The sequence below is a fragment of the Argentina silus genome (assembly GCF_951799395.1).
Source record: "Argentina silus genome assembly, chromosome: 8".
Lineage (NCBI taxonomy): Eukaryota > Metazoa > Chordata > Actinopteri > Argentiniformes > Argentinidae > Argentina > Argentina silus.
In genome coordinates, this window is record NC_139662.1 from 9,611,228 (window position 1) to 9,633,727 (window position 22,500).

Genomic DNA, 22,500 nt, shown 5'->3' on the forward strand with positions numbered 1-22,500 from the left:
AAGTGATTCTGCACCCGGCTACGACTGATGCGTTTCACATTCATAAATCCATATATATATATAAATATATATAAATGTATATGATCATTTATAATCTTGAAAACACTCAAGAGTTCTGTTATGATCAAGCACCCACTTTGTCCTGTGTACGGACTGACAGCTAAGGCGTGAAATGGAGAGCTTGTTGAAGTCGCCTCGAGCATTCTGTGTAGTACAGCACAGGGGAGGCTGGTGAAGGTAGAAATCGGAGGACGGGCTCATTTTTAGGCATGGAATGGAAGGAGGAGTAGTATCAAATACGTTTGCCTTACAGCCTCCCCTGGTGTAGTACTTGATGTGCATTTTTGGACCCGTCTGAGAGTAGACCATTTTGATGAAACGGTAACTCTGACGGAAGAAGGTCTTTGGATGATTCTCCATCAGAATAGAGCGAAGCTGTAATACTGCCGATGTGAGTTGTTACTCTTGAGAGATTTGGGTTATTATCAGTGGCTTTGGTTTGCAGAGCTTAGGCAGTTTAATCACAGCCTGTATGAGAATAGTAGTTTTCCATCCCTCCCTCCCTCCCTCCCTCCCTCCCTCCCTCCCTCCCTGCACTCCTCCATCCTGTCGCCTGTCCTCACCCCTCCCACTCACATCCTCTCATTAGTGAGTCAGAGGTGTGTGGGTCAGTGCTGGAGACAAATTGTGTACCGTTAGTCGCTTGTGTGCACACGAACACACACACACACACACACGCACACGCACACACACACACACACACACACACACACTCAATATTAATGCACATACACACCCGCCCACATAGTATTTGCACCGCTCTCAATATAGTGAATGCCCTACAGGGACCCAATCTGTCTGTGTATATAACTCACCGTCATACAACGGAGAGCCATTACAGTGAGCTGAGCTAACAATAATAATAATCCATGCATTACAATGAGCCTGTCCTCTGATTGCTACCTCCACCGGCCTCCACTGTTGGGAGTCTATGTTTACAACACAGAGATAAATACAGTAACCCTAACCCTAACCCTACATGTACATTTATGCCCTAATCCTGAAAAGTATCCTGGTGTCGACCGAGCAGTTGGAACAGATGCAGTGTGTGAGACCTGAGACAGAAAGAGGACAGCTGTTGTGTAAGAGACAGGCGTGTAAGTCTGACATCCAGTGTCCACATTGAAAAGGGAATGACAATAGGTGCCAGTGGAGAGGGAGAGAGCCTGAAGAGGGCCTGAAGAGAGCCTGAATTAGCGTTGAGTTTTAAAGCCCATTTACAGTTATCTCAAAACACCACCTGTACTTGCTTGGTAAGCGTCTTCCAGTCCTTCTATTTGTCATTCTCATACAGAACACTCTTCCCTAGGACTCCCAGCCCTGCCTGCAGCGACTGTATTAATGATCCCCAGATCTGCTGACTTCAGTATCTTCACTCTAGCCAAAACAGGTCTTTTGTGATTGATAGGACATTACGTAGTCTATCACTCCCTAACTGCCGTGTCCCCTCCCAGATTGTTCCTCTATGAGGTAGAAATCGATGGAATTTTTAGAAGTGTTTCGGTCTTTAAGAAGAGTACGGCAAAGCGAGGCCAGGAAAGCTGGTCAGGTGTGTGCTGCAGACAGTACATATTGGTTGTGAATCAGGGGAGGCTGGTGGAGGTAGAAATCGGAGGACATGTTCCACGCATTACAATGAGCCCCGTCCTCCGATGTCTACCTCCACCAGCCTCCGCTGTTGTGAATGAGATTTGAGTTAACCACATCAACTGGAAAGTCCTGCATGGTGAAATGTGAGACATACATTAAATTGATTCACTCTGCTCTCTGATAGGATCACATATCCCTGCCCTACGTCTGGATCTGGGTGTACTGTAGGATTCACACAGACCTTGCAGTACTTCAAAGGGAGTCGAGTAGAGCTTGATTGTCTAGGTGGTGAATAATATATAACCTGACACAGTGACGTGGTTTGGTTGGGTGAAGAGGTGGGATTCCTCTGAGGGTAAGCATGAGTCAGAGCTGATGTGAGTCACTACAGTGGCGCATTATGATGTCTGTGCCGCTCCAATACGTACATGTTGGAGATAAGAGTGTGGGCAGAAAGAAAGAGAGAGAGAGAGAGAGAGAGAGAGAGAGAGAGAGGTGGCCATTCGTACTGCAAAGGTACATCTACTCAAATAGAGAGAGAGAGAGAGAGAGAGAGAGTGGTGGCCATTCGTACTGCAAAGGTACATCTACTCAAATAGAGAGAGAGAGAGAGAGAGAGAGAGAGAGAGAGAGAGAGAGGTGACCCTTCGTACTGCAAAGGTACATCTATTCAGATGGCCGGGGCATCCTGCAGAATGTCATACTGGCAAGAGCCCTTTCAGTGCAGTTCTTGAGTAGATGTGTGATTGTGGGGTGTGTGTGTGTGTGTGTATTTGTATGTGTGCATGTGTGTGTGTGTGTGTGTGTGTGTGTGTGTGTGTACGTGCGTGCGCGTGTGCATGTGTGCGTGTGGGTATTGTATTGTGAGGATATTGTCTGTGCTATCTAAGCAGTTGCCATGACAGCGCAGCGCCTGTCTCCCTAGCAGCAGCAGCAGCAGTATGTTCTGTGCTAATTAGATTGTGCTGCTTCATCTATTGATTTCCATGGAACGGTGTATTCTACCTCCTCCTCCACGTTCATAAAACACAGCCAGCCACAGATGATAGGATCGAATCCCATCTGTGTCGTGTGTGTGTGTGTGTGTGTGTGTGTGTGTGTGTGTGTGTGTGTCTGTGCGTGCATGTGTGTGCGCGTGTGGTGTGTGTGTGTGTGTGTGTGTGTGCGTGCGTGTGTCTGTGCGTGCATGTGTGTGCGCGTGTGGTGTGTGTGTGTGTGTTTGTCTTTGTGTGTGTGTCAAACGATAGACGGATGATAGATAGATGGTTGGACAGATGCAGATAGCTAGACTTAACACCTTGACATAGAGTATCTGTGACAGGGGCTCATCAACATTGTATTTACAGTGTAAGGCTTACATAATAATTAAACATGCCCCCATCCTGTCAGCTAGGCATACACTGTACACAACACTATTACGGTGTTAGAGCACAAATGTTCACATTTGTATGGACCAGAATAGCATCGGTAATTGAATGAAGCCTTGCATGCAATATTGTTGCTGCTTAAATGAGAGGTACAATTACTGGCCTGCCAATTAGTGTACCGATGATTTAATTCGTGGTTGCCAATAGACACAAGCATTCTGTAAACAAGCCCTCATCTGAACCTAACCACAGTACTGTACACGCAGGCCTGACCCGTACTCTGCTGGCTCAGATATTGTTCCTTTCACACTGTCCTTTACAGCACTATTACAGCAACTATGGTGGATGTGTAACTAGGCCAGCCCAGCCCAGCACAGCTCAGCTCAGCTCGGTTGGGCTCAGTAGAGTGAATAGGGTACAAATGTCAACAGCAGCCTCTTGTAACATCAATCTCTGTCATATACTGAATGAGACTCCAAATATCCGCAAATTAGGCCCTCATGGTAAATTAAAACATAAAAAAAGAAAAGTCAAACAAAAAAACAATGACAAACAAAAAAAAACAGATCAAGCAACGTTGTTTCTATTGAGGTTTATCACACAGCACCCATGACAACGGACAATAACAGGATAGGGAGGAGGTGGAGAGCAGAGCAAGAGAAGACCAATCATCTCCAGTCTCCACAGGTTCTCCCCGGAGAGTCTTATAGATGAGCATATTCTCCCCTGTCGGGAGCGTCAATGACACTCATACGGACAGACTGCCTTCCCTTCCCGGTGCGCTTTACAGCAATGACGCATCGCTACCGTCAAACAAACCCTCGCTCCTCCGCTTTCTACGGTGCATTAGCTCAACCAGCAAACAGACTGGCTCTGTCAACATGACAGAGATAAAGCCTTTTGATAAATCAGATACGTGAGTGTACTGTATTTGCAGCTTATTTGCCGTTCATATGACATCATCCCTGATTTCTATATGATTCTATGCGTGTCTGGGTGTGAAATGTTTTATTATGAAACACGTCATGCGCTGTACTGCACTATACTGCTGTACACCAAGTCAAACGCAAACCATTCTGCTGTACACCAAGTCAAACGCAAATCATTCACTTCTACAACCCTAATATCGTTTGAGCCCCCTACTCTTATTCTGATTGCTTATCTAACGAGGAAAGTAGAATAATACTTTATTAATCCACATGGGGAAATGGATTATTTACCAGAAATAACCACAAATAAAACAGGTGTATGATACTACATTGATATTACATTCTAGAAGAGTCTATATTCTCCTCCTATGGTCTGATTGACATGTGCTTGAGGTAAACTGCCTTTCTCCCTGTTGCCTAGCAATGATGAGTCCAGCCCATCCCTCCCTCCCTCCCTCCCTCCCTCTCTCTCTCTCTCTCTCTCTAATAACAACCCAGCTGCTGAAACTTAACTCCTGCCCTGATGCCACAGCGTTCCATTACCCCCAGAATGATCATGTCATATTAGCTCTGCAGACAGCAAATGAATGGAGCTTATTTACATTTTGTCTGTCTGGTCAATACAAGTGGTCACGGGTACTGTATTGAATCTCTACTGTCGATTTCCATAAAATCTGGAAAAAATTAAATTCTATTCCACATTCTATACCTATCTGTCTTATCTATTCACTGGGACAACAAACATGCACCAAGGTGACATCCACAGATCAATAGCTGATTAGCGTACTGAATAGCAAAAGGTACATTTTCATGGATAATGTGGTTTTTTTGTTCTTCCCTGGTCACTGCACCTATGACAAGGTTCCAGAGTATTCCAGCAAAATCAGGTGAAGGTGTAAAGTGTTTTCAGTGTGTATCACTCTGTCTCACACTCTCTCTCTCCGTCTCTATGTGTCTGTCTCTCTCTCTCTCTCTGTGTGTGTGTCTCTGTCTCTCTCTCTCTCTCTCTCTGTGTGTGTCTCTATGTGTCAGTCTCTGTCTCTCTCTCTCTCTGTGTGTGTCTCTATGTGTCTGTCTCTGTCTCTCTCTCTCTCTCTGTGTCTATGTGTCTGTCTCTGTCTCTCTTTCTCTCCTTTTCTCTTCCTGTCTTACCTTGGCTTCCAGGGGCTGAGAGGGGAGCAGGGCGAGGGAGAGGAGGAGAAAGAAGGAGCCGGTCAGTGGGCCCGACATCCTGGAGGTGAGAATGAGGCTGCCCAAGTACGGAGAGAAACACTGCCACTGAGAGGAGGTTGGGAGATGGAGAGACGGAGGCACAGGGAGGGAGGGGGGAGCGAGGGAAGGAGGAGCTCTCCATCCAGAGAGAAGGGAGGTGTGGGAAGGGGGAAGAAAGAAATGAGAACACTAATGTAGAAAGGATCTAATTAGTAGAGTGACACATTGATTTTATTTCTTATCTCTTTATCACAGAATGAACACATTTAAGATTCTACCACTCTCCGGCAATACAATTGTTTGAGCACATATCTTGAAACAGCTATTCAACTTCTCAAAACAGTGAACACGTTCCACCAAACAGTTAACATGTTTGCCAAAACCCCACATTTCTTTTGCAAAATGCACGACAACTCTCAAATCTTATATACATGTAAAACACTTGAAGACATGTCCCGAAAGCAAATCAGTGCATCAAAACAGTATCATTTGTCATCTAATGAAAGATTCATTCCACCATTCATTTTATAATGACACACTACTATAACCATCCATCTGCAGGTTGGCCAACTTTCCATCGAAAACAAAGGTGAAACAATTACAGTAAATTTCACTTAGCAGAAAAACATACTTTATATTTTTGTTTGTAGCTCTGCTTCTGTTACAGAAAATATGAATTCTTACTTTAAATACACTTTAAAATGTATATTCAGAAAGAAGCAGATACTTGGTTCAACTGACAATCATAAAGAGTTGCATTACTGATTGTCAGTTGAACTGTTGAGCAATGAGAGTTTACTCTACATGTATGGAGTAGAGATTCATTATAATGGAAGAAATAACTATATGCTGTAAGGAAATAATTCAGTATCGTTTGTCAACACTTACTCAATAGATTTGCGTGTCTTATATAGAGAGTTGTGAAGTTTTTGCTAAAAATGTTACTGTTGTGCTTACATGTGTTATTGTGGTGGGCATGTGAACCCAAACAAATAGTTTAAGCGATCGAGAAAAACTGTAATTGACAGAAATATAATAAACCAGGCAACATTTCTGATGGACAAAATCATTTCATTTTAGGGATTAATAGTTGAGTCGTTAGAAGGCCAAACATTCCTGTGTTGGGTGTATGGTGATCCATGATTGACAGTGGACGATGAACATGAAGTGACAGTTCTGACAACCAGTACAATCTCTGAATGTCACAGCTGTCAATCCAGAACATTCTACTCTAAAGAGCCTGTGGGGTACTGAGTCATCATACACAGCAATTCATACTGTGACATTAGACATTATTTGGGAACATTTACATGGACAGTACATCTGACATATTTTGTACATCTGACATAGCGTTCGCCTGGGGTGCCAGATGGACAGGGTTTGTACTTTTGGCACTATCAAAGACCTTTAATATATGACAAGATACACATGTGGGCTCATTTTTAATGGGAATCATTGTCCGCCAATACAGAAGGATTGGCTAATGAATATTGATTGTATTCATGAGCGGGAGCTAGTCAGTGAGCAACAGTGGTGTAAAGTAACTAATACTTTGTTACTGTACTTAAGTTGTTTTTTTGGTTATCTGTACTTTACTTGAGTCAAATATTTGAACTTACTCAAATACAATTTCACTGACAACCTCGTTAATCGTTGAAATCTGTCCAATCATGACAGACAAAACCAAGGCACAATGAGGGAGATCCCCTATATCATTTGTGGTAATGTTAAGGTGAGCTTCGCTCAGAGAACATATTTAGAACTTGTATTAGAAACAAAATACGGTAACGCTTTACATTAAGGCATTTTTTTTTTTAGCAAATACAAATAGTATTTGAAATTATTTCAAATACTATCTGAACCCAGGATCTGTCTGACATGTTCTGTATATAATGTAAGGTCAGATATACAGAAGCCAGAAGAGGCGACTTTGGTTATTGAATGGGAAGTGGAAACAAGAAGTAGCAATTAGACAAATGTGCTTTGCCTAATACAGTTGTACTGTACAGTATGTACTGTATATAATGTAATGTCAGATATAGAGAAGCCACAAGAGGTGACTTTGGCCAGTGGGATCAAGAAGTAGTTCAGGTGTTTTGTCTAATATAATTTGCAAATTATACCTTTGCATGTATAATATAATAAAACCAGATAATGTAATAACTTGCCTGACAATGTATTAGAATTCATGATAACACAGAAACATAGAGAAACAGTGTTGGATTGTCTGAAAGGTGATTTTTGGTTGGTCATAACGAGATGAAGAGAGGCATGTTGATGTGGATCACTTACAGACCATTGCCAATTGATTTCTGTGATCTTCTCGTCCAAGCCTGTCATGAAGATGCACATGAATATGAAAGCTAACACCATCTCAAATATGGGTGCCACGATGAAGGCTTGACAGTGCGTAACAATCCGGCATGTGAGGACGATGATACTGATGATCGAAACGCTAGCGAGATAAACATTTTGCTAGCTTTTCACAGTACTCGTAACTCAGTATATGTACTTTGTACAAAGCGTTCAATCTGAGGTTTTGGGAATGAGGACTGGGGTAGAGGGAGTTCTACCTGACAACTAGGGACCGACATCTCAAGACTGCGGCTGGCCGTCTTGACTGGGGGATGAGAACTGAGGCCGTACTGGATGTGGAACGATGCTGTCTCGACATCGGGATGACAACGGAGGCAGTCCTGGATGAGTATTATGTGAGATTGCATTACAGTTGAATGGAGATACTCTGAATAGAGAAACCTGGAAACCTGAAATCGGAGAGTTTGAAGAAGTAAATGTAACTTACTGTTTCTAGCACCAAAATGGCTCCTTTTCATATTTGACATTTGTTTTCCCGCTCTCCAGTCTTGAAAGTGCAGTAGGTGGAGACAGACTGGAAACTGAAAACTTAGCATTGGCTTTTTAATGTAGCAACAGAAGTATTAAATCCTTAAAATCATAATTTCCGTTGTAATTAATTATGTATTGGACAATAACATACCCACCCACCCACCCACACACACACATACACACCCACACACACACACTTTTCACAGATACTGCGATCATTACCAGGTCCAAGCAGTTTCTGTGGAAACGGTTGTCGAGAGCAACGACGGCCTCCCATGGTGTTTAACACACTAATGACAATCTGTGTGTGTGTGTGTGTGTGTGTGTGTGTGTGTGTGTGTGTGTGTGTGTGTGTGTTACCCATCAGCAATAACACAGAGAGCAGGGAGGAGATGCAAAAAAAGGCAAGCATCCCCATGATAACTTCTTTATTGAAATGTTCCCACAAGGATTCCATAGAATAAGAATACAACAGATTTCTTGATCATTTTGGTGAACCTGTTTTTTGTCCATAGTCATAACCATTGTCATCAACATCATCATCAATGCTAAATATATATCATATACAAGAAATACAGCACAACCCAAAGGCATTGAGAGTATCACAAGACATATCAAACATCACTAACAACACAGTATTTGAACAGCATATTTATAAAAGAGGGAGGAAAGTGGGACAGAGCAGAGAGTGTGAAAGAGACAGAGAGAGATGGAGAGATGAGGGCGAGGGAGCCGGATGCCTCCCCAAAGCTTCGGTTTGTATCTTTAAGAGTTGTCATTCTTCTAACATGATGGTCATGTCTTAGCAAGCTTTATGTGTGGACTTCAAAACATGCATTGATATGTAGAGGTTCATCACAACAGCCTCTATGGAAGTAGTAAGGGTAAATACTAGATACTGGGATATGATGACTGTCTCCTTTAGAGAAGTGGATCGAGGCGCACGATGCTAGAGAAATGCCATTTCGAGCAGAGTGACATGTAACTCAGTGTGCTTTTTCTGGACACACACTATATGCTAGATAGAATAAAACATGTTTTGACAATGATCATATAAAATAGCCTCTATTACCAAAAGGTAATCTCGCTCAGTTCTATCAGCGTTTTCTATGATATAAGTGTTATAGCAGCAAAAAGATTTCAAAATCTACTGAAGATGTATTTTGTGTAGTTAAAATGCATATTTAAGTTGTTTTATGTGTCCATGGGTCCGTATGATGGTACGTTTGGCCCCATTTTATTTGGATAGTCCCCTATAGATGGTCTACAGAGGCTCCAAATATGATTGGTTAATAATATTGGTTAATATAAGCCATCTATAGAGGACTTTCCAAATAAGATGTTGCCATATGATGAACTGTGTCAGTCAACTAAATATCTCCCATGCAGTGTCAAACTAATTCTGAATCCTATGCACGTTCACGCCGATGAAGCCTTATCAAATGTTCAAACTCTGCCAAAAACATTTCACTTTCACCTCGTACATAAAGGGATGCTCAAGGTATGTCAGAGAAAGAACAAGAGAGGAGGGAGGGAGAGAGAGTAAGAGAGCAGGAGGAAGAGAGAAAGAGAAATAGAGAGACAGTGAAAGAGAGAGAGAGTAGTGAAACAGACACATTTACATGTACGTATCTACAAAAACACAATCTCATCACACAGGTTGATTATCTCTGTCTAGGTCCCACCCTACACAAACAAAACTCCTAGCCAAAATATTACTATCATCATAACCCACTTGCATAAAACACCAATTGCACACTACAATATAATTGTGAAAGGGCATAGTAGTACAAGGGATTATTCAAATGTTACCATGCTTGTTTATTGTTGCCTGTAGTTATACTTTACTATAATGCCTGTTACTTTCTATTAGTAATAGTTAAAGTAAAATAAAGTTTTTCGCTTAAGAGAAGAGAAGAAAAATATCAAGGATTCTTTACATCTGTTTTTACTGTCTATTTGATGTATTTCCATGCCCAGCGTCACGTAACACCTTATGTGGATTCTTATATATAGGATCTCTTTAACCCCATCTTTCTTCTGTATACTCAATCCCACCATCGTCAAAATAAAGAGAACAAATAACATAACAAACAAGCAAGATGAGCAAATCAAATCTGTACCTAAACATAATTGTGCAAACTGTTGAAGAGCAATTTGTGTTTGGCAGAATTATTGTTACAATATCACTAAGCTCAGAACTGAACGGTAGAATAGTTTTTCATACATAACAATACGAAATATTTGTCTATATATTTGTTCATAGTGATATCTATACAGCACAAACAAATACATTCTCTCAAGTTTTTTTATATTATTTACTATTATCAACATGATCCATTTTTAGATTTTTGCTAGGATAATTTCATTTAATATCTTTTTAATATTTTGGTACTGTATTCAAGTTTTTCTTCATTTACTCTTAACTCTCTTTTTTCAGTTACACACCACAATAACTAACATCTAATAGCCGTTCCCCATCCCGTTCCATCTTTGTGTTTCTGTAAGTCCCCACCCCTTCCCTACCCCCCCTCCCTTTTTAGATCAGCACACAGATGCACAAACAGACAAACAGGAAGGAGTACGGCATTGTGGGTAGATCTCCGCCTCTTTCTGTGGAAAAACAACAACAAAACAAAACTTAAACTGATGATCCATCATAGCAAGTTATTACAGATACAAGTTGTATTTTTACATTTACATTTACTTGTGAGCTGTATACCAATTATTATCAAATTGGGGTCAAATGTATGTCAAAAACCTAAAAGTATTTGTATTTGGCTTTTGGTTACTATTCTGAATTGGTTCCATTATATCAGTTTAACTAAATCAAACACAACTCAGGTAAGCCTGTTTGAAAAAGTATTTTACATATGCACATGACAAAATGTCGAACGGAAAACGACTCATCATCATCATCACATCTTTTCTTAATATCCTTTCACTTACCAACCACCAGCTGCCTCCTCTCTCTCTCTATCTCTCTCTCTCCCAGCTCACATCTGGTTGGCGAAGGAGGTGGGCGCCCCCTGCTGGGCATATCCTCCTCCCTGTCCGTATTCTGCATCCTGCTGATTGTAGCCTCCCCCCTGTTGTTGGCTGTAGTCGGGTTGGTACCCCCCCTGAGAGCCAGCGTAGGGGTCCTGCTCGTACCCTCCCTGCTGTCCGTAGGAGTCGGGGGCGGGCTGCTTCTCTTGGGCGGGAGGAGGGCGCATGAAGGGGGCGATGATGCCTGTCTCCTTGAAGACGAACCACAGATTTCCAGCCCACAGGATCAGGTTGAGGAAACCAAATGCCTGAGGAGGAAGGGGGGGTGGGGGGTGGGGGGGGTTAGGCCAGGGTGAGAGTCATCATAGGTACGACAAGTTCATGGGAACATCACTATCATTGCCTTCGTTTCATATCTTCATTCATATCATATCACATATGAAGGCTAGTGTGGCAATTCACTACAACACCTACACAGCGACACATTCCTTTGACCAAGAGGTCGCTGACTCTTACTGCACAAATGAAAGTACACGTTTTGCACTTTCTGTACTTTCTCTTTTGTTATCACTATGGACTGGTTTCCCAAACACAGATTAAACCTAATCCTAGACTAAAAAGGCATCTTCAATGGAGATTTTCTATTGAAAATGCTATTGAATCCAGGACTAGTCTTTCAACTGTGTTGTCCGAATGTTTGCTTTCTGAGGTTTCATTATATTGCTGACATAGCACAACTGTCTGAACCGCAAACTGACCACAGAGGTGTTGAGTCCAGACATGACGGGATCGTGGACCTCGCGACAGTGGTTGTCCTCCCTGTCACAGGCGCTGATGAGGGTAACCACCTTCTCTGGGTCGGTGGCCGTCTTCACGTCCGACAGGCCTTTAGCCCACGCAGCTGAGCTCACCAGCCACATGAACGTGAACACACAAGTCACACCGAAATCCTGGCAGGGAAAACACCAATGTTTCATGTTACAATACCTGACAGTATTCTCAAAACGGTGGAAATGAAGACAATGTGTCAATGTCAATGGTTGATGTGTGGTGTGTGTTATATTCAACAAATCAAGTGATTGACATATTTCAAATAAAGAGGTCTCTAAAAAAGAAGATTTCTGCTTTTTTTGCACTTCTGGTTAGACGCTAACTGCATTTCGTTGTCTCTGTACTTGTACTCTGCACAATGACAATAAAGTTCAATCTAATCTAATCTAATCTAAATATAAAACACACATGCGTGCCCATGCACACACACACACACACGCACACTCACACACGCACACTCACACACACTCACTCACACGCACACGCACACACACACTCTCTCTTTCACAAGGGAGGTCCTCACAATGAGTGGTCCCTTGTTGTTCTCGCGGTACTTCTCGAGGGCGAAGACGTAGACACTCAGAGCCGCCATGGAGTAGAGGAAGGCGAAGACCCCGATGGTCACGAAGAACTCGGCTGAGGAGGAGTAGTCTCCCACCAGGAAGAGACGCTCGGGGGCGCCTCCCTTACAGGTCGGGGCGTCAAAGTATACTTGGTGGAGCCTGACATAGAGAGAGAATAGCAGGGGGGTTACATACAGTACCGTACCTACATCAGTAGAGGCTGGTGGAGGTAGACCTCGGAGGACAGGCTCATGGTAATGAGTGGAATGGAATGAGGAATGGTATCAAACCAGGTGTGTTTGATACCATTCCTTCATTCCATGTCATGCATTACCATGAGCCCGTCCTTTGACAAAATATGACAGACCCATGGTTGTACTTCACTGACCTGAAAGGATACTCGAATTCCACTTCTATACTCAAGTCACTCTCTGTCCTGTTTCTACACTCCACACTCATCTTGAACATCCCAGAGTAGCTGCCACATGTGGAGAACGCAAAGATTGCGAAGATCTACGAGAGACAGAAAAAAAGCCAAAGAGTGGGTTGAATTCACGAGAGTTCCATTCATATGAAACAAAGGGTTTCATTCATAACACCACTATACACATAAGTGGAGTCAAACAAGACCATTTTATTGAGTTGTAATATGTATAGCACATTTTCACATTGTATAAACCCTGTAGTAGTGAACTGTAGTATGAAGTGCTCCTGATCTTATTGGTGTTTTAATGTTTGATTTTTGATGTTTTATATCACTGTGAAGCCAAAGGCAAATTTCCACATTGTGTGGACAATAATGTGTTTCTATTCTATTCTATTCTATTGAAACCTGCATATATACTGTAGGCACTGTAAGTGATTATGATTCTAATTTAAAAAAAAGCTATATTGTTATGTTTATAAAAACACATGACACATATTGATGAAAACAAAGGCTTCATTTCTATCCAATGTTGTAAGACTCACGATCCTAAAGCTTCCGGCCTGGCCACCATAAAAGCATAATTTCCCAACCCGCTTAAATCGAGATTCACCCACTCACAGAGATTAGTCCTTGCATTCTGGCCAGATCGGATTGAATGGAAAATCTGACTATTACATTTCAAAGAGATGGTCTGCACCATCTGTCATGTTCTTCTGCGTGAACTGGAGAGGAAGTGATGAGCACTCGCAACATGGACTGAGAAAAATCAAATAATTCTGTTGAGTAACAAGCATCTACTGTACCCGTTTAGTTGAGTAACAAGCATCTACTGTACCCGTTTAGTTGAGTAACAAGCATCTACTGTACCCGTTTAGTTGAGTAACAAGCATCTATTTTATGTCAACAACTGCCACACATCTTTAGTCTATAGTCATTGTCAGTGCTTGTTTGCTCCCTGATATTAAGATCTGTTGCTACCAATTCTCAGAAGAGACCAAACAAGTGTGAAATGAGAGGTTTCCTTGGCTGTCAAAGCCTCTTGCAGTCTTTGACTTCTGGAAACTTTCCTGCTGGGACCATATATACTGAAATGTATGCACTCACTGCAATGTAAGTCGCTCTGGATAAAAGCGTCAGCTAAATGGCATATATTATATTATTATTTCTATAATGCCTTGTGTGAAATGACAGGCAGCTTGGTAATCTTTCCAACTACCACCAGATGTAGCCATTCCCCTTTTGTTGTTGTTATGGTTACTGAGTATTATGCTATATTTCCCCAGCTCTATCAGTCACGTGATCTAAATTGTTTTTTGTATTACAACTGTTCTGAAGAAGACTCGTGGGAATGGAACACTTGTCTCTTGTTTTAATGGTAAGAGAAAGACATTATTCTATACGGCAAAGTGACACATTGATGAAAACCACTCAAATATACCAATGTATATGAGACATTTGATATATCAGAGAGCTCTCAATATTCCTGCATCATAAGAGAGCAGGCAAATCTATTCTGCTTCATGGTCTAGTGTTTTTAAGTCTGCTGCTGCACGGCAAGACAAACTTCCAGACAGAAACTGCTGGTGACTGCGTTGTTGTTGGAGTCTTGTCATGATGATGTTTCTGACAATGAAGAATAATATCCAATGATGCGTGGAAGAAGGTGGATACTCAAATTGATAGTTAGGGCAGGGCAGTGACACCGAACAAAGCTTGCAGTCAGTTCTTACAGTAGAGAGTAAACAGGAAACTGAGAGTAAACAAGGCGTCAGTAAGTTTGGCATTGTATCAACAGAGAGATTGGGATTGGGGTATTAAGTATGTCTTAACGATGTCCCAAAATATTCCTTGGATAAGAATGCACGTGTTTTGAATGCATTTCTGATTCTTCTGTTAGAGGAATGACTTACCCATTGTAGGGCTTTAATAAAACCCAGCGGCACTTTGAGAACTTTGAACTGGCCGCCAGCGACCAACTGTAAAACATTAAAAAGAAAATTGTTCTTAACAGACAGAACATTTAGTAACAACATTTCATATATAATATCATACACATTAATTCCTTGAAATCTAATAGAGAAAATTAAAGCATAATTGTGTCAAGCAATAGGCATTTATTTGTACAGTAGGCCTCTACTAAACTAGAAGAAAATACAATGACCAAAATCATGGCACAATAAATGATGTCATGTTGCTGTAGGTGTTGTTGCAATAGACTACATTTAACAATTGTTTTCCTATGAGGATTCACAAATCCACCATCATCCATCAGCCACAGACCACCACTGGCCAACTGAAACATGTAGCATTATTAATAACTGATCCGTGACTGGTCAGTCCTAAAAGTACATGAGATGCATTCTCATCACCAACAGATAGTCCTAGAAGCCTCACAACAGCATTTAGAAAAATGTCCATAATCTACAATTCTACATAGAACTCGGTTGCCTGGGGTTATCAGTCTAGAAATCACTGCTGCTCATAGGCTACATTTATCAGGAAGGGAACAACATCTTCTAATAGTGAACGAATGACAAAGCACCTTCATAAGATGACGTTTACAGATTATAATTGCTATACATCAAAGGGACGATTTAATATAGGCCTGTTCTACTACCACTTTGAAGGAATGCCTACACATCGGTCCGTATGCCAAATATCAACACATTTGCGCATAGATAGGCCTTGTGCGGCGCGCAGCGTTAACGGAGACTTGCTGGGTAAAAGGTGCGGTTTGGACACGACACCATTACCCATCCATGGGGTAGCGCTCTGAAGCCGTGAGCATCATACGGAGAAAAAATAATCAATAGCTATTGATTTTTACCACTCAATCATATCCTTTAAATGCCTCGTTTTCCTTATCATAGTGCAAAATCAAAAACTACGGTGTTGATATGACGAAGAGACACCATTTCATGTTAATACTTGAGAGGGACATTCATTTTCCTAAAACGATTTATTCAGTGCGCACATTCACACCGAATATCGGGAGAAAATACAAGCCGGTGCAATGTATCAAATTGCATTGTATATGGGTCTACAAGCAGATTATTGTATCCTGGAAAAACAACAGCCATGTAACGGATAAAAGTGAGCTGCCATTTTGCAATGCAATCTCAACAATTACAGCTGCACACACCAGGCCCGCTTTATAAGGCATTTCTATCATTCTTGCTGAACATGATTTATCATGTAGGCCTGGACTACGCATAGTCTTCTACATATTCGAAAAATGAACCAAATATTGACTCAATGATAAATGATCATATTTCGTGTGATAACACTTTTTCATAGCTATGGGTAAATTCATATTATAGGGATACAGGCATATGACCATTCATAATCCACAAAATATGTATTTGACATGATAGGCGAATTGAAGAATGAAAAAAACGAACATTCCATCATTATAATTTCACCAACATTTAACACAAGTTACTGTTTTTCGGCCTTTTCACAAACGCTCACAAATCCTACAAATAAACACGGATTTGCTGTTCATCAGTCAACAAGCAGCAGCGGCTTAATAACAGGGCATTCCCCATTTTACAAGACAATCTATAACGATCTGTTTCAGGGGCCGCCCTATAAGAGGATCGCAATATTCATTCAATAGTTTACAACTGATATTAAAACAGACGAATTGTTCTATATGTTCATCCCCCTACCTGGTTTACAATATCCATCTTGGACGCCTGCTCGGAGATAAGAGAAATTGTCGCGCGGTGGGAGGGTGACGTCGCAACGGGAACAGCCCACGGTGGGGGAAACAAGAAGGAGGCTGGAACAGCGATACTGCGTCATCATGTAGTAAATGGCGTGTGGTACGCAAAAGACTCATACAGGCGCTTACATCAATTGCTACAACCTGCCAGGCCCACAGACATCGCAGAGACTAGAAATCATTTAATCAATTTCATCTCAATTCAATTCAAAATGGACTGAAACCAGTTTAACGAAGAGGAAAGGATGCTCGGAACTCTCCAGTGGAAGAGGAAAAAGAGGAGAGCCCGCAGATCTAATGGGCTACTTTATGATGTGCCTAACATTGTCCATCAATGGTGATGATGTACTGTATGTAGTAGCTGTTAGGTGTTTTACAATAGATAACATATAGGCACCAAATGGGTCCTTCAAAGAGTTCTCCTACAGGGACAAAAAGAAGAACCCTTTTTGATTCTACTGTAGGTAGAACCCTTTTTTCTTAGAGATTACTCAGTGTGGGAGAGCCCAGAGGTAGACAGATGTGGTAGTAAGCCTCCTTATGTTAACTATAATTAGTATGTGTTGGAATAGACGAGACTAGCGTGTGAATTGAAGATACTCAAAACGAAGGTCCACTACTCCACAACCACGCTCATCTCTTCCGCTCCAGATACATTGTCAAACTGAAGATTACAGTTGTAGGAAGGAAGGAGAGCACTAATACTCTGATTTGCATAGGAATCAATTACACACTGTGTGGATCAGGTTGTCATTACAAACTGAGCAAATGGAGAGGAACAAAACTGCTCAGGAATGCGACCCTGAGGCCTGGGGAGACTTACAAAAATCTACAAAGTTGAATGGTGATGAGGAAAAAGCATGGGTTGATGGGACAACATCATCTCAATCACTCGAGAAAATTGGTCTATAACCAAGTAGCCAAAAATAATCCCTTAATGGAAAATAATCTATCTTAAATCCATAATTGTGTTTGGAACAATAAATTCAAGTGATACAGCAAAGAAAGTGACTGGAAATGTGTTTATTTGGTTTTACTACAAAGCATTAAGTTTGGTGCAAATCCAGCACATGGAATGCAATTTCCGCACCATCTCTTGTGTGAAGAATAGTGGGAGCTGCATCAAGTTATGGGTATGTTTGTCACTGGCAGGGACTCGGGAGTTCACCAAGATCAAGTGAAATTTGCTGAGTTGGTAGTGACATCCTAATCTACACAGTGTGTAATTGACTCTTATGCAAACCAGAGACCTATAAAAACAAAGATATTAATTCTAAAATTACATTACCAGAACTATTATCCTTGCATGAAGATGGACTCGATTCAACTTACTGAGTGATTTGTTGATGACATTTTAGCTCATTTTAAGAGTGTCATAGCAAAGGGTCTGAATACTTATGTACATGACGTATTTCTGTATTTCAATTTGAATAAATTGACAGAAATTTCGAAAAACGTGTTTTCTCTTTGTCATTCTGGGGTATTGTGTGTGGATTGATGGCAAATTCTTTTCATTTACTCCATTTTAAATTGAGTCTATAACACAACAAAATGTGGAAAAAGTGAAGGGGTCTGAATACTTAACGAAGACACTGTATGGTAGAATAGGTAGGGCAGAGCTGCAGCAGCCATCTGTCTGACGAGGGGTATCTAGGAGCTCAGGGGCTGAGAGGTCTACAAACAGCCTCCTCTTCTCTCCCTCAGTCCAATCCTTTGTTCCAGGGCTCCTTGGAGTTGCTTAGGGTGCCTTCTCCATTTCCACATGCAGATGTTCTGTCTACATGTGACAGGCGGTGGGGGGTTCGAACCCAGATCTCCCTCACAGAAAACCCAGGTGTCTACCCTTACACAAAGAGGACATCCTCATGGCAGGGCTACCCATTGATAGCAAATCACTTCCGCTACATACACCTTTGGCCAGTCTTGATATCAGAGGGTAGAATAATGACTGTAGCCTTTACATGCCTCCTTATGGTGAACAAGGTCATCCATCACATTCAATTCAGAGAAAGTATGTTTGCTGTAGGCGAAACATTGTAAGTCTTTTGAAATGTTCTGTTTTCACTGCTAATCATGGTGTCCTTGAAATACTGTCAATGAACAAAGACATAATAATCAACCATTCTGTCTAGTGAGTGAGGGTGTGTGTGTGTGTGTGTGTGTGTGTGTGTGTGTGTGTGTGTGTGTGTGTGTGTTTGCAATCACAGCATCACAAAAGCCACATGAAATAACAGAAGACACAAGGCTGCAGACTGGTAATATTTGATCTTTGTATTTAAGTTAACAAACATAGTCATGTTAGCTCATTAATAAATAAACCCTTTAATCTACAAATTAAACCTCACATACTGTTTTAGAAATGTGATTAGAGCTCCTGGTATGATAATTACTGTAGGGATTCTGACGATAAATCATTGATAATGTTGCTTCATTCACCCAGAAAATGAATACTTTACTAAACTATACAATACTATACTAACTAGTAGTATAGTATAAATGATAGTATCCACTGTAGCAGATTACGCTGCTCTGCCTCTCTCTTGGTCATTACCATTACTGTACCAACGTTTGATAATCTCTTATATTCAACCATTTAGATTACCAATTGTTTTGTATCCATGTAACACTGTTCCATTAGATTATTACCAGTCCCCATACGAACTATGAGGCTTTGACTTTCATGAACATCTCAAATGAACCCTTGTTGTACCCTAAAAGAGCTTAATGGCACGCAAGTTTAACATCAGAATTTGAACCTTGAATTTGAATCGCTTAGAGCAGTCGAATGCTACTTAGTTACTTACAGCCTTGCATGTGTCCAGGAAATATACATCACTGGAAATAGAAAAACCCATTGCTTGGAATTGTATGATTGAAAACAGCAATCACAGTGATACTGAGACACCATGTGGGCAACTACAGAAGAAAACAACAGAGCTCATGTGTCGTCAAACAGAGGGACAGAGACGTGATGGAATCACACTAAGAAGCAGTAGAATCTGACAAACAACAGACAAAACAACAGAACACAACCTTGTCCTGTTTCTTTTTTTTCTTCTTCTTTTTTTCTTCTTTTTTTTCCTTTTTTTTTTTTTTACAGTATCGAACAAGTCCTTTCAGTGATTTCATTAAAAAAAAATCAAAACATGATACAAATGATACAGCCACCCTGGGTAGAGAGGACTGGTTTGTTTTACGTGTGGTGTATTGGCTTAAATACAGTATATCTACATCAAGAAATACTGTATACCCAGTTGAAAAATAAAAATAAATCACCACTTGTCCTGATTCAAGGCTAAAACATACACTATACTGTATCAAACAGATAATAATGTCCATGTACAGCAGTAAAAATATTGAAAAGGAGTCCATTATTATTATTATTATTATTATTATTATTATTATTATTATTTATTTTTTTAATATTATTTATTTTTTTAAGCGACCAACACGATTTGATGCAAATGTGTTCATGGGCGGACAGACACTGCTAGACTGAGTCACGGTGGTCATGACTCATACCTCCGTGTGTCTTTGTTTTTCTCCCTCATGCATTCCCTTCATTCTCCTCCTCTTCTCTGTAGAGACACGATCCACTATGACTCTGCTCTCCTTCAGTTTAGACACATCAAACTCATCATTAGGCTTGTTTCCCTATTGGCTCCTTTCTCACGTCGTTGCTGCTCTGTTATTGGCCTACTCCTCTTGACCGCTGTCCTAAAGGGTGCTTGAATGAACGAAACCTTCAAAATAAAAGTTCCCTTCATCCCACCACCCTTCTACCATCTCAGTCTCTGTAACACTTGGAGTGCTGCTCTGGCTTCCTCGATGTTCCAACCGGTAGCACTCTCTCTCTCTCTCTCTCTCTCTCTCTCTCTCTCTCCCTGTCTGGTCTCTCTGGCCCTTGTCTCTGAAGCCTGTGGGACTGTACTGTATTTGCCCAGTGTGGAGTGATTCAGGCCACCGGGTTGGCTAGCTCCTCTTCTATCCCGTGTCTCTGTCTCTGTCCCATCCTCACTCATGTGTCCCAACGCGATCGATTGGTCCATATCAGAATGATGTCACGCAGGTCATCTCGTCCGCCAGGTCCTCCTCGTCACGGCCTGTTCTGATTGGCTCTTCGTCGCTGTACAGGGTCCCCAGGTCGGTGTTGTTGAGGAACGTGCCCCCGCCCCCTCCTCCGCTCCCGCGGCTCAGGAGGTCGCTGGCGGCGCTCTCCATCTCGTCGATGGTCATGTGACAGGCGTCAGCGATCTCCCGCTTAGCGAAGGCCACGAACTTGGGATCCTTGGCATAGAGGCCCAGTCCCTCTGAGATCAGGACCTGTGACACAGAGGGAAAGGGGCTGATGCACTGAAAAAAAAAAAAACTACAAAACTATCATTCTATTCTCTTCAGAACAAGATTAGAATACGTTGAGTCATTAAGCAGGCGAATATCACTCCTGGTACGGTGAGGCTATCAAGAGGCTTTACTGCTGACTTCACCACATGTCTACCAGCAGTTTACCACAAATGTTTTTCAAGACTCAATTGGCCACAGAAAAATAAATTTAAAAATCGGAATAGTTAGCATTTGTTGACTCTGTCTAATATGTAGGTTATCACCCATGTAACATAGAAATAGAGAGAATAGAATAAATTTGACTGAACGGTGAAGTGTCTATTCTCCATCCTCACCGCCTCCACCAGACTATCAGCACTGCCCCTCTTGTCGCTGTAGTGTGGGCTGAGCTGGGTGGGCACTCTCAGGGTGGTGTAGGCCCTGTAAGGGTTCTGGGAACCTGCGGCCCCCTGAGCTCCCGACGTGTACCAGCCGGGCCGGGAGGTTTGGGCCGCCACGTTGCCCCCCGCAACCTTCTTCTCCCCGCCCCAGATACCGCCCAGGCCGCCGTTGTCCCCAGCCCCCTCCTCCTCCACCAGGATGAGGGGGGCGTAGAGGAGGCGCCCCCGCCGAGGGCAGGGGTTGGCCCACGACGCCGTCGACCCGGTGGACGAGCGGCTGGACGAGCGGCGGGAGTCGTAACTGCCGTACGTCTTGGGGTGGTAGGTGCCTGGTATGGGCAGATCATCACTGCTGCCCTGCCTCCTTAGACACTGGATGTTGAAGGAAGGCTTACGACCTGAGAAGAGGTCGGAAACAACAGTTGTTTGACTGATGATGAGTTTGATTTATTTAAGTGCCATTGCACCTTCCGGCTGTGCCCAGTCCATACGGGCTTATAAGACACAAGCATCAAAGTATACAAGAGTGTGTTTATGACATTTTCATTTTTAATTTTGTACATTGAACAGCTGATATTCAGTCTGATGCCAATGGTGAGCCAACATCAGACCTGGGTCAAACACTATGTCAAACACTTGAAAGTACTTTGAGTTGTGCCTGCTTTAGCTTACAGAGGTTATATTGTACCAGGCTAACTAAATCAAGTACAGTACAGGTATTTGAAAGTATTTGACCCAGGTCTGCTGTACATTGAGATGCCAGGTTAACTGATGTTACTGCACTGCACCATGCTAGGCTAACTAACATTACTGTACTGTACCATGCTAGGCTAACTAACATTACTGTACTGCACCATGCTAGGCTAACTAACATTACTGTACTGTACCATGCTAGGCTAACTAACATTACTGTCCTGTACCATGTTAGGCTAACTGATGTCACTGTACTGTACCATGCTACGCTAACATTACTGTACCAGTGGGTGTGGCAGGGAGCAAACGCCTCCTAGCGGTCCTTCGTGCCTCGCTGTAGCCGTTCCCGTTGCCATAGTTGTTGCCGTAGGCTGCGTTGCCGGGGGCGTGGCCATCATACATCTGCTCACGTTGCCCTGGGTACAGCGGTGGGTCGTCTGGGTAGGATTGTCTGGGAGGAACAAGAGACAGGTCAAATGGTTATACTGAGGCACACACACAACACAGACACACGCACGCATGCACACACACACCCCTGCAAT

General features: G+C 42.2%; 2 protein-coding genes across 2 annotated transcripts in view; both read right to left on the reverse strand.

Annotated features, from left to right (window-relative positions):
- Positions 1–11,001: 11,001 nt before the first annotated feature.
- Positions 11,002–16,503, reverse strand: sypa (synaptophysin a; the record flags this gene model as incomplete). The annotated part of the gene is made up of 6 exons (XM_083674651.1): positions 11,002–11,301; positions 11,752–11,943; positions 12,348–12,546; positions 12,776–12,900; positions 14,725–14,790; positions 16,486–16,503. The coding sequence occupies 6 exons, from the start codon at positions 16,501–16,503 to the stop codon at positions 11,002–11,004; spliced, it is 900 nt and encodes a 299-aa protein (XP_083530777.1).
- A 4,088-nt stretch (positions 16,504–20,591) lies between these two features.
- The window catches only part of cacna1fb (calcium channel, voltage-dependent, L type, alpha 1F subunit), a gene marked incomplete at its 3' end in the record, with an annotated part of 38,291 nt that continues 36,382 nt past the window's right edge, over positions 20,592–22,500 (reverse strand). The window contains exons 43-45 of the mRNA XM_083676017.1: positions 22,243–22,409; positions 21,221–21,663; positions 20,592–20,864 (exon numbers count right to left, since the gene is read on the reverse strand). Coding sequence (XP_083532143.1) covers positions 20,592–20,864; positions 21,221–21,663; positions 22,243–22,409 — 883 coding nt within the window. The remainder of the gene's footprint in view (positions 20,865–21,220; positions 21,664–22,242; positions 22,410–22,500) is intronic.